The sequence below is a fragment of the Myxine glutinosa genome, chromosome 2 (genome assembly GCF_964187855.1).
Source record: "Myxine glutinosa chromosome 2, kmMyxGlut1.1, whole genome shotgun sequence".
Taxonomy (NCBI): Eukaryota; Metazoa; Chordata; class Myxini; order Myxiniformes; family Myxinidae; genus Myxine; species Myxine glutinosa.
The window spans coordinates 225911671-225924384 of record NC_136262.1 but is presented as its reverse complement, the minus strand read 5'-3'; the positions used below and the strand labels follow the sequence as shown (position 1 = coordinate 225924384).

Below are 12714 nucleotides of genomic sequence, written 5' to 3'. Positions count from 1 at the left end.
ACCAAGTTTCGTCCAAATCCATCCACAACTTTTTGAGATATCCTGCTATGTATCGTTTTTGGACCTATCTCCCAATGGTGAAGAATCACTTTAAAAATTCTAGGAGCCAGATCCGAATCCGGATCTTCACCAAGATCTTATCATTTCGTCCTCGTCATGACGTCACATGCGCTACATCTCTGCCAAATTTCGTCTGAATCCGTCCACAACTTTTTGAGATATTTTGTTCACAAACAGACAGACAGACAAATGAAAAATCGGTCAAAGACCGAGGACTTGCCAGAATGTACTTTTTTATCGGCCATTTTGGGCAAATATGGCGGCCGAACCACGTGACCGATGACGTCATCATTATTTGTTTTTTAAACTAATTTATTCCGAGATTATGCTCAAGAAATTTCATCTTGATCGGATGAAGTTTTGTACTTGTCGAATTATGACGTCATAATGGAGGCACCTATGATATCATCAATGACATATTTTATTCCCCATGGAGAGTTCTTTACAATGAGCCATGTCTCAATTTTTTCTATTCAGCAATTGAGAGATATAGAAGGGCAAAATTTTTCGTTTTTTCAAAGATGGCGGCCGAACCACGTGACCGGTGACGTCATCAGTTTGTTTTTTTTCTCCACCAGTTTATGCCGACATGGCGCTCAAGCAATTGCATCTTGATTAGATGAAGTTTTGTACTTGTCGAAATATGACTTCATAATAGAGGCCTTGGCCTAGAGAGTTAAAAATTTGGCACAGTCTGTTCCAGGGCAAGGCAAATATGTGTGTAAAGTATGGCGATGCTATGTGCAACGATGTAGACGTAGTACTGCGCACAAACAGACAGACAGATGGACAGACAAACCAACCAACAAACATATTTGCTGGAATCCATTCTGGCAAGTAACAAACAGACAAACCAACCAACCAACATACTTGCCGGAATCTTTTTCGGCAAGTACAAATGAAGAATCACTCATAGAGCGACACTTGGCAAAACAGAACAAAGTAGAATGGCACTCAGTAGAGTCGAGTAATAGTTGGTGGTTGAATTCAGTTCGTCAACATGGGCCAAAAATTGGAAATCCTATTGAAATTTCAATTCAATTGGATGAAAATTGAGGATTTTAGAAATTTGAAAAAAGTGGTTGACCTTTGCCCTATGTTGACCTTTTGGCCTCTGCTGATCTCAAAAATAGTTGGTGGTTGAATTCAGTTTTCCGATATGTAAATCCCATTCAAATTTCAAGTCAATCGGATGAAAATTGAGGATTTTAGAGATTCGAAAAAAAGTGGTTAACCTTTGGCCTATGTTGACGTTTTGGCCTACACTGTTTCAAAAATAGTTGGTGTTTGAATTCAGTTTGCCCATATGTAAATCCTATTCAAATTTCAAGTCAATCAGATGAAAATTGAGGATTTTAGAAATTTTTAAAAAAGTGGTTGACCTTTGACCTTTGGCCTATGTTGCCCTTGTGACCTATGTTGACCTCAAAAATAGTCGTTGGTTGAATTCAGTTAACTGATATGTAAATCCCATTCAATTTTCAAGTCTATCTGATGAAAATTGAGGATTTTAGGAATTCTAAATAGTTGATGACCTTTGGCCTATGTTGACCTTTTGGCCTACGGTGATCTCAAACATAGTTACTGGTTGAATTCAGTTAACTGACATGTAAATCCCATTCAAATTTCAAGTGAATTGGATGAAAATTGAGGATTTTAGAAATTCGAAAAAAGTGGTTGACCCTTTGGCCTATGTTGACCTTTTAGCCTATGTTGACCTTTTGGCCTATGGTGATCTCAAAAATAGTTAGTGGTTGAATTCAGTTCGCTGATATGAAAATCCCATTCAAATTTCAAGTCAATCGGATGAAAATTGATGATTTTAGAAATTCGAAAAAAAGTGGTTGACCTTTGGCCTATGTTCACCTTTTGACCTTTTGACCTCATAAATATCTAGGATTTTGTCTGACCACAAACTCTACCGTTTGGTGAAGTTTCGTAAAGATCTGTTTAAAATTGTAACCTGTAGGCAAGTATAAGTGAGCAGACAGACAAACACACAAATGAAAAATCACTCATAGAGTGACACTTGGCAAAAGAGAACAAAGTAGCATGGCACTCAGTGGAGCATCCTTTTGACCTCAAAAATAATTAGTGGTTGAATTCAGTGACCTGATATGCAAACCGTCTTCAAAGTTTAGGTTAATCGGATGAAAATTGACAATTTTAGAAATTCGGCCTATGTTGACCTTTTGGCCTATATTGACGTCAAAAATAGTTGGGGGTTGAATTCAGTGACCAGATATGCAAAGCCTCTTAAATATCATGGCAATCAGATGAAAATTGAGGATTTTAGAAACTTGGCCGATGTTGAGACCTCAAAATAGTTTGTGGTTGAATTCAGTGACCATATTTGCAAATCGTCTTCAAATTTCAAGTCAATCGGATGAAAATTGAGGATTTTAGAAATGCCAAAAAAGTGGTTGACCTTTGGCCTACATTTACCTTTTGGCCTACGCTGATCTCAAAAATAGTTGGTGGTTGAATTCAGTAAGCCGATATGTAAATCATATTCAAATTTCAAGTCATTCGGATGAAAATTGAGGATTTTAGAAATTTGAAATGGTTGTTGACCTTTGGCCTATGTTGACCTTTTGGCTTATGCTGATATCAAAAATAGTTGGTGTTTGAATTCAGTTTGTCGATATGTATATCCTATTCAAATTTCAAGTTAATCGGATGAAAATTTAGGATTTTAGAAATTTGAAAAAAGTGGTTGACCGTTGGCCTATGTTGACCTTTTGACCTTTCGACCCCAAGAATATAAAGGATTTTGTCTGACCACGAACTCTACCATTTGGTAAAGATTCGTGAAGATCGGTTCAAAATTGTGACCTGTAGGCAAGTATAAGTGAGCGGACAGACAAACACACACACAAACAAACAAACACACACACACATACACACACACACACACACACACACACACACACACACACACACACACACACACACACACACACACACACTGTGTGAGCAACATACTTGCAAAAAAAAAAAAACAAAAATCCCAAGTAATGAGAAATCATTCATAGAGTGACACTTGGCAAAACAGCACAAAGTGGAATGGCAGTCAGTAAAGCATCCTTTTGACCTCAAAAATAATTAGTGGTTGAATTCAGTGACCTGATGTGCAAATCGTCTTCAAAGTTTAAGTTAATTGGATGAAAATTGATAATTTTAGAAATTTGGCCTATGTTGACCTTTTGGCCTATGTTGACCTAAAATAGTTGGTGGTTGGTTTCAGTTCACTGATATGTAAATCCTATTCAAATTTCCTGTCAAATGGATAAAAATTGAGGATTTTAGAAGTTTGAAATTGTTTCTGACCTTTGGCCTATGTTGACCTTTTGGCCTATGCTGATGTCAAAAATAGTTGGTGGTTGAATTCAGTTAGCTGATATGACAATCCAATTCAAATTTCAAGTCAATCGGTTGAGAATTGAGGATTTTAGAAATTCGAAAAAAGTGGTTGATCTTTGGCCTATATTGACCTTTTCGCCTATGTTGATCGCAAAAATAGCTGGTGGTTGAATTCAGTTCACTGATATGAAAATCCCATTCAAATTCCTAGTCAATCGGATGAAAATTGAGGATTTTATAAATTTGAAATTGTTTTTGACCTTTGGCCTATGTTGACCTTTTGGCCCATGCTGATCTCACAAATAGTTTGTGGTTGAATTCAGTTAGCTGATATGAAAACTCTATTCAAATATCAAGTCCATCGAATGAAAATTGAGGATTTTAGAAAGTCGAAAAAAAGTCGATGACGTTTGGCCTATGTTGACCTTTTGACCTCAAAATATATATCTCCCGTTTGGTGAAGTTTCGTGAAGATCGGTTTAAAATTGTGACCCATAGGCAAGTATAAGTGAGCGGACACACAAACACACAAACACACAAACAGGTGATCAACATACTGTACTTGCAAAAAAATAAATAAATAAATTTTGCTAAGTAACAAACAGACAGGGATGAAAACATAACCTCCATCTGCCTTTGGTGACGGATGTAATTACGTCACCACAGTGGGCGAGTTTTTGTTTTCGTCACTTCAGATAACTCCGCCTATTTTCACGGTTCTGTTGTGTGATGGAAAAACGACACAGGGATTACCGTACCGTACCGTACCGTGCAGTGCCGTACCGTACCGTGCAATGGAAACGCGCCATAAGAGCACAAAGATTACATTCGCATGCATACTCCTGTACTGCTTCGGAACGGTAAATTTGTACAGTACTGCTGTACAACGTCTCACAAGGTTTAAGCGGTGTTGTAATCCCTGACAGTATAAGCTGTTTCAGTATTAAGGTCGTTACGCCCACGGAAATGTTCAGTGCCACGCGAATCAACTGAAGTTCAAAAACGGCCAAATAATTCACATTATTTTACTTGGTTTTTATTTGAATTGTATATTTGATGTGCGAACAATTTAATATTGACATTCTGTGGCATTGCGTCACTTCCGTTGTTGGACAGATGTACCTCCCCAGCTTGTAAGATCATATAAACCAAACGATTTTTGCATACATAACCGGATAACTTCACTGTGAATAAGGAAGCGTTATCGGGGGGCACGGAGGGGTGTCCATAAATTTGTGAAACACCCTTTTGAAATACAGTTACTCAGTATATTTACAGTATAGGCGGTGTATAATCAAATGCCCTTAAAATTTAATTTTTGGGCTTCTACATTTTTTGTGTTAAAATATTCGGATTTGTCAGCAAAGTTTTAAAATGTTTAATCTAATAGTTTTTAATTCATGGATTTTGTTTAATCAAGGGAAGAAGCAACCGTCTTCGACCCGAGGAAAGGAACATGGCGGCTTTTCGGTTACCGCATCTGGTAAGCACTTTGCACACTTGCCATTCGGCTTCGGCAATATGATTTGATGTGTTGTGTTTATCCTTCAGATATCGGTTCATAACTGGCTAGGTAGGTTTGTTTTACGCATTTATTTAAGAAATGTTAAAGCTTTATTTGATATTTTCCTGAAGTGACCGGGATATGAAGCCTGAGGTGACCTTTCGTCGTCGTGTAGTTAGGTCAAAGACGATCGGTTGTGAATGCTACAAACAAACCCATTCACCGTTATCATGGCGCAATTGTCAGATTACATCATGACGAAGTGATTGTTCTGTGAAGTTAATGTTGGATTGTAGCAAAACGTCAGTAACACGTTAATGAGATGTTTCATAACAAATTGGTGTATTCGGTGTAAAGTAAAATGTACCTCGATTACCTTGCTTTCTCGTACCCAGGTTATCGTAGTTTTAATCTCAAGACGCTTTGTTCGGGTAGAAGGAAGAGTTAAACTGTGCACTGTATAACTGCCATCCATGTCTCACCTGTTCCCTTTTCACCTTTACCTGTATTCCTCCATCCTGTTGCTTCCTTCCAGGCTCGCAGCTTTACTACCTCTGCTTCCGTCTGCAAATTGGTTCGGGTGAGCTGCATCGTTTGAAACTCCATGTAAAGTCTGGAATTTCCTTTTTTGCGTTTGTCCACATGATGGATTTGATGTCTTCAAAAACGATGATGACACTTAAGATTCCCTCCTTCTTGTGATTTATTAGTCGTACGAAGCCTGGTTTTGGTTTAACAGTTAGGCCCCAGTCACACCGGGCCTGCGACCAGGTTACGACATAGCTGCGACCGAAAAATGTTGGAATCGCCGGCAAATCGTAGAAAGAGCGCGCGACTGGTCGCAGAGGTCGTGGGTGATCGCCAGAGCAAAATCAGTCGCAGCAAGGTCGATGGTCATGTTCAAAACTTCTGACCTGCGATTCCAAATCGTAAGAGGTCGCAGACAGGTCTTACATGGTCGCACCACCAGTCGTGCATGATCGCGGGTCAAGTAGTCGCACGATTGGTCGTGCTACTGGTCCTGCCACCTGACGATTGGTGGTGCCACCTGTCGTACGACCTCACGATCGGTAGTGCGACCAGTCACGACCTGTCCCGACTGGTTGCACGACCTTACGATTGGTGGTACCACCAGTCTATAGCTAGCAGCTCGCAGTCTTTAGCTCGCCAAGGCTGTGTGCGTTTACCTCAAGCACTACTACAACAACGTCGGCAGTGTCCCATGGCAGGATAACATGATCTCAGAACTGTTGTGTGAATGTTGGAATTTTGATATATTTTTTGAGATGTGTATCATATTATATGCTATGTGTATGATCTATTTTTGCATATCTATTTTGCAATGAACTTGTACAATAAACATGCTATTTCATGGTATGTCAGGAGAAAAAGTAATAATTAGTTGTCTTGTGTGTGTATGGTCTGAGTAATAAATGACTGGTTTATATTACAATGGAAAAAATTATTATTTTAAATACAAATTAAATCAATACATGTATACACAAACAAAGTTCTTTGTCAAAGTAAAATCTTTAACACAATAAAATAATGTGCAGAACTAAGCTGCCAGGCCACAGCTCCCTTCTTGAGAGGCATAGCGAATTATAGTTTCAGTTGAAAAGTTCGACGAAGTGTACTCCTTGAGAGGTAGGTGACTACTGATGCACGATCGCGAGCCTTTAGATCTGATCGAGCGACCCATCTCACGACTGGCTGCGACTGGCTGCGATTGGCTGCGATCGATCGTGCGAGTGGTCGCAGGTCGCCACGATTGATCGTACGATCGGTCGCTGATCGCCACCACTAGTCGCACGATTACCTACGATTGATCTTGCGATCGATCTTCTCCAATCGTTGGTGATCGCACGACCACGCATACCACCAATCGTACGATGACCTACCACCAGTCTTAAGAGCAATCGCAGTATGCGATCGCAAATGGAGATCGTAGCAAACATTGCCGATTGGTCGTACCTCGGCCAAATTGCCACCAATCGCACGATCCAGAAAACGTATGATCCAGTGTGACTGAGGCCTTAAGGTGGCTGGCTTGAGATCTTAGGCCTTGGGTCTTGAGTTCGAGCCCCTGTCGATCCGTTGCAATAACACCAGGTGGGTCGACGCAGCCTGTCGTCCTTCCAAGGTCGGCAAAAATGAGTACCAGCTTACTGGTAACGGGGGCACTGCATCAGCAGCACAGCTGGCTCCCAGTGATGCAACCAGCTGCATATGAAATAATAATCAGTTGTATGGTGTGTCCCAGAATTCACTGTGGAATATTTTTTTTTAAACATTAAAGATTCCATTTAATGTTATTAATAACAGGTAATATGATTTGTTAAATCAATTAATGAAATAATTCGACACTTTCACGACACCAATCAAGTGACGAAATAATTCGTCACTTGATTGGTTGACAGCGTTTTCAATACAATTTTTTTTTTACTACTTTTACATTGCATAGCGATTTCTGGAACATTTTTGGGACATCTGGGACAACTCTGGTATTTGTATTACTATAGATAAATACCATGTGCCATTTCCTGGTATGTTGCAGCCTCCATTGCAAGTTTATGGAGTGGAAGGACGCTATGCCACGGCCCTGTATTCTGCGGGCAGCAAGCAGAAACAGCTCCCACAGCTGGAGAATCAGATTAACAACTTGATGGTAAGAGGGTAACGGATGGGCACTTGGAATCTTTCTAGTCTCGGAGAGCAGGGGTTATGGGTAGAGTTGTGAGCGGAGGTAGCGAACCAGGATGGTTTAGCAAGATGGTTAATTAAACTCGGAAGGCCTTTGTAGTTATGGAGGTTGAATATTTTCAACCAAAGCAAGATTTTTTTTTCTGCTTTTAAAAAGAATAAGCGTTACGCCTAGGTCCTCTGTCGGTGAAGTGATGTGAGTTGACAAAGTGGAAGACGCAAGGCGGCCATCTTGGATTTTGACGTGGCGACCCAATTTTCAATAGCGTTCTTCCTTATGCGTAGATACACCCACACACCAGATTAGAAGTTAGTAGTTCGTTTATTTTTCAAGATATTTCGCTCACAGGGTTCAGACATTTACTTTTCAAGCTATCGCGCTCACAAGGTTTAGATATGGTGACAGCCATCTTGTATTTTGACGTGGCGACTTAATTTTCAATAGGGTTCTTCCATATGCCGAGTTGCACCCACACACCAAATTATAATTCGGTCCTTCCCTTACGCACAGACGGACGGACGGACACACGCACGGACGGACGGATGCACACACGGACGGAGGGGAAAACCATAGTCCCCCTTTCGCTCCGCAGTGTGACGGGGGACAAAAATGGATGTTTTTTTCCCCAAATCCGAACCTACACTCTGTTAAATTGATGCCTTCCACAATATTGTAATGTTGAAATATCTTCCTCAGTTTTTTTATCATTATTAATTAATTTCGCTTTTTTTTTTTTTTTTAATACAGTTAAATCTGGATCTCTGCACAACACCAGAATGGTTGCAATTCAAAAAATTAAATAAAACCAGTCTAGTTCCTTCAATCAATTTTCATGTAAAACCACCAAATCTGGTATTTATTTTGAACATGATCTCTTAAACCTAAATGGGGCAAGGGAGGCGCTGTGAGGACAGCCTCAAGGTAGTCGCGCTCGCTTCTGAGCTATCTCATTTGGGTTCGAATCTCGGCCTAGCTATAAACTGTCACCCTGGTTTTTTTCAGAGGCAGGGCGAGGCATTGGTGTATGTGCCGTCCTTCGGACGGACGTAAAGCTTGGATGGTCCCCTCTGCTAGTATTAGTTGATGGATCTTAAAGATCCTACAGTGTCTTCTGTGAGGAGTTGGCGAGCTATCGCCGGCACTGTGAACAAATTACAAATCCCTGCCCTGATTAACTCAGAGGAGGCAACGGCAAACCACCGAGCATAACCCATGCCAATAAACTGAGTATGGTACATCTCATCTCGGTTGGAAGTTACAATTTTAAATGTGCATTGCAGGTTTCACTGAAGAGTTCTCAGCTGTCTTACCTTGTAATGAATCCACATATCAAAAAGAATCAGAAGATACAGGCTTTCAGCCAATTGTTGACGAAGGATAAAGCTTCTCCTCTGCTTGTCAACCTTGTTTGTGAGTCTTCTGAGTTCTACCAACATACCTGAAAAATTTTCATTTGATGTGCCCTGGATTTTTGATGCAATCTATGTTTGATACATTTTGCCTCTTTATAAGGTTTCTTAACGTTGCTCGTTTCCTTTCTGATTCCCCAACACCCAAACAACTTCAGCTCTTCTTGGAGAAAATAGTCGTCTCCCTCTACTTCCACAAGTTGCTTCAGCTTTTGCAAAAATCATGGCTGCCCATCGTGGTGAAATATCATGTATAGTCACCACTGCGCAGGTAATGAGATTGCAAATATCGTCATCTATTCTTTTTTTCTTTTTTTCCTGCACAAGAGTGAGGTGACAAAGAAAGGGCAATGCACTGACCAAATGGGATAGCGGGTCCAAAGTTGGTACAGAAAAGTATAGAACTCAGGACTCAATTGTACTGGGGGAGCTTTGGAGGATCGGAAGGCTGAGAAAGCAGATCGAGTTAAGACCAGAGAAACAGTTAAAAAAAAAAAAAAACAGAAACAGAGGCCACCGACCTGCCGGCGATCTATGAGCATCGGCCTTGTGCTTCGGCCTCATTCCAGAATTTCCAATAATGTTGATTGGTTTTGATTGTACAGATTCCATGAGAGTGATTTGAAATGATTGTACAGATGAGATGCTTGGCCACCAGCCCATTAGCACTTTGACGTCCCATCAATTTTACACTTAGGAACTGAGACAGCGAACCTCTCAGTGTTTGCTTATTGTCATATTTTCCAGCCTTTGGAGAAGACAATTCAGACAGAACTTCAGACTGTGCTGGAAGGCTTCTTGGAAAAAGGCCAGGTGATAAAAATGGAAATGAAGGTTTGTGATACTTAACTCTTCTGCTGTATTTGTTACTTTTTCATTCAATTATTTTTTGTCACGTGCATGTGTTTAGAGCAATTTCTTACCTGAAGAGCACATCACGTGATCTCAAAAAAAAAAAAATTCCTCGGCTGACGGTCTCCCAGAGGCTTCACGTCTTCGGATTGACCGTCTCTCCATGAATCCTTGATAGGTTTACATTACCACGATAACTTGAGAAAGGCTGAAGGGACCCAAGTCAAACTTGGTACAAGTATGTATAATGATGTAAAGATGAACTGATTAGATTATGGGGTCAAAGGTCAGATGTCCTGTTGAGTAGAAATTCTGTTAACGAGCCAACTTGTGAACCAGTCATGGGATTTTGACCAAACTGGATATAAGTATATATTATGATGCAAAGATGAACTGATTAGATTTTAGCATCAAGAGATCAAAGGTCAGATAACATGTAATCGAGGTATGGATTTGAACTAAACTCTGCATGTATTATGATACAGATTACATATTGAAGTGAAATGGTCTTGAGGTTTTAGGTCAAATTAGAGTAAGCAAAAACCTGATGTGCGTGGAGGCATATCGGTCGACATCACGATGGTGAATTATGTGTTTTTTTTGTCTATGGAAATGAATGGGCGTTTGGTAAATATATTTTGATTTTTTTTTTTTTGATTTTTTTGAACAGTCACCAGCTTATCTATTTATTATAACACTCGATAAAATCCACTTTCCTGACTTTAAATCGCTGATGCAGAGCATTTCCAAAGGTATGTTTTTATGTATCATGGTTGCTATGATGTAAATCTTTCATTTTCACAAAGTACTATGATAAAACCTGGGAGCCTGATCCCAGGAATATGGAGTTTCTGCTGACCTTTTATTTCCGGTTTCTGCCAAGGATCTTGTGACACCTGTCACATCTTCCAGAGAAGCGGTTTAAAAAAATTAATAAACAGAAACCACTGATCTGCCTGTGATCTATGAGCATCAGACCTTGTGCTTCGGCCTCATTCTGGAATTCCCAATGATGTTGATTGCTTTCGATTGGACAGATTTCAGGAGAGATTAATGTGATGCTTTCAATACTGGGCCTCTCGCTCTCCCCACTCTCTCACCCACCCTTAATTTCCTTGCTATATTTGTCCGTCATGAGCCAATTTATAGATCACCTCTTCCAACTTGTTGTACACCTCCTCCTCCATATCATTCCTTGCCTTATCCACAGCTCTCCTTGCTGCTTTCCTCTTCTGCCCATACAGGTGCAGCAACCCTGCATCCGGCTGTCTCCCTCTATCCTTGATCTTCTCTATCCTCTTCTAAACATCCTTTTCACCAACTCCCTTAGCTGCTTCCTCCATCCACCATACCTGGTTTATACCCCTCAACAATGCACCTTTTCCTGACGTCCTTCCGCACAACACTTCTACAATTCCCCTAAATGCCTCTCCGTACTTCTTGCACTCCCTCTCCAAGCCTTCCGCCTCTTCGCTAAGTTGCTCATACCTGGCCCTCACCCTCTCCTTGTACTCAACGGCGACGTTTCCCCAACATTTACCCCACATATTAATTCAGCTTCTGACCTCTGCTTTTAATTATAAAATTTACATTTTAAAAATTAATTATAATTTTTCATTGTTGTTTCCATTGAGTTTAGTTTGAGTACAAAGTGGCTGCGGATGGGCTTTGCTTTTTGAGATGCTTTCTTGTTTTATTGTGGCTCGGCATGGCACTGCACCTGTGCATGTGGTTGATGAAGGTGTGCAGTACAAACGTTTGGTGTACTCTTCCTGGTTGAGATCATTTCAGAAGGCAGGTCATGCTTGACTTGTTATGGATAAAGCACTTGCCTCAATGTTTTGCTTGAAACACAATATCTGTCCTTGATTATTACGTTTTTGTGACAGTATTGGGTCATCATTAAATTTTTCTGTTTCTTTCCACAAAGCCCTCATTCTCACCAATCCCCGTTTGCAGATCGATTCCTCCATTCTTGGTGGGATGGTGGTGAGCCTGGGAGATCGTTACGTAGACATGTCTACTAAAAGCAAAGTGCACAAATTGACCTCCGTACTCAGGCAGGCCGCTTGAACGGTTTTGCAAACAGCATGTGTTCCTCCTCTTACGAGCAATCTCCTCGTTTATACCGGCTGTTGTTCTGACAGTAATGTTGCAGTTTTATTGAAAATAAAACCTCCAAACATTTTTTTGTTGTATTTACAAACTTTTCTGCACATTTATTCTGACTGGATCTGTTTTCCTTCCTGAACCCTCAATGTGCCCTCTGGTGTAGCCATTTGATTTGTTCCAATAATATGGCTGTGCTTTACTTGTATCCGTTCTGGGTGTCCCACCGCTTGTGTAAAATATGACGAATGAAGCATCACTGCTTGCATTATTTATTACTTGCAAAATCGAAGATTTTTCAAGTATACACAAAGAATTAAGTTAAGCACCCCTACACAACGAATTAAGGTAAGCACCCCCTAATATATATTCTTTGTGTATATGTATACATTGGCATATATTCTAAGGTATGTGAGATCAAATAATGATTGGTATGACAATAACCTGCCACAGCAACGCATACGACGGCTTACAGGGTCTATGAGACGTAGGGTTGAGTCAGTGATCCGATCACGTGGGTCCTACACACGTTATTGACGCAAAGATCGCTAGAGGTCTTCTCAGAACAATGACTGTACATTAGAAAACATAAACGTCATCCACACTGTCCGTGATGGACCTATAGCTCCATACTTAAATTGAGGTGAACATATGCCTAAAATTCCCAAAAAATTTCACCTTAAATTATTCAGAATAAAATATTGAAAACGGCA

The 12714-nt window shown here is 40.3% G+C and overlaps 1 protein-coding gene across 1 annotated transcript; it reads left to right on the top strand.

Annotated features, from left to right (window-relative positions):
* Positions 1 to 4536: 4536 nt before the first annotated feature.
* ATP5PO (ATP synthase peripheral stalk subunit OSCP) lies at positions 4537 to 12080 on the top strand. Its single transcript, XM_068106118.2, has 8 exons — positions 4537 to 4556; positions 4844 to 4906; positions 5463 to 5507; positions 7485 to 7595; positions 8912 to 9041; positions 9199 to 9311; positions 9788 to 9874; positions 11852 to 12080. Exons 2-8 carry the CDS (start codon positions 4880 to 4882, stop codon positions 11963 to 11965), a joined length of 627 nt encoding a protein of 208 aa, XP_067962219.2. The 5' UTR covers positions 4537 to 4556; positions 4844 to 4879; the 3' UTR covers positions 11966 to 12080.
* The last annotated feature ends 634 nt before the right edge of the window (positions 12081 to 12714 follow it).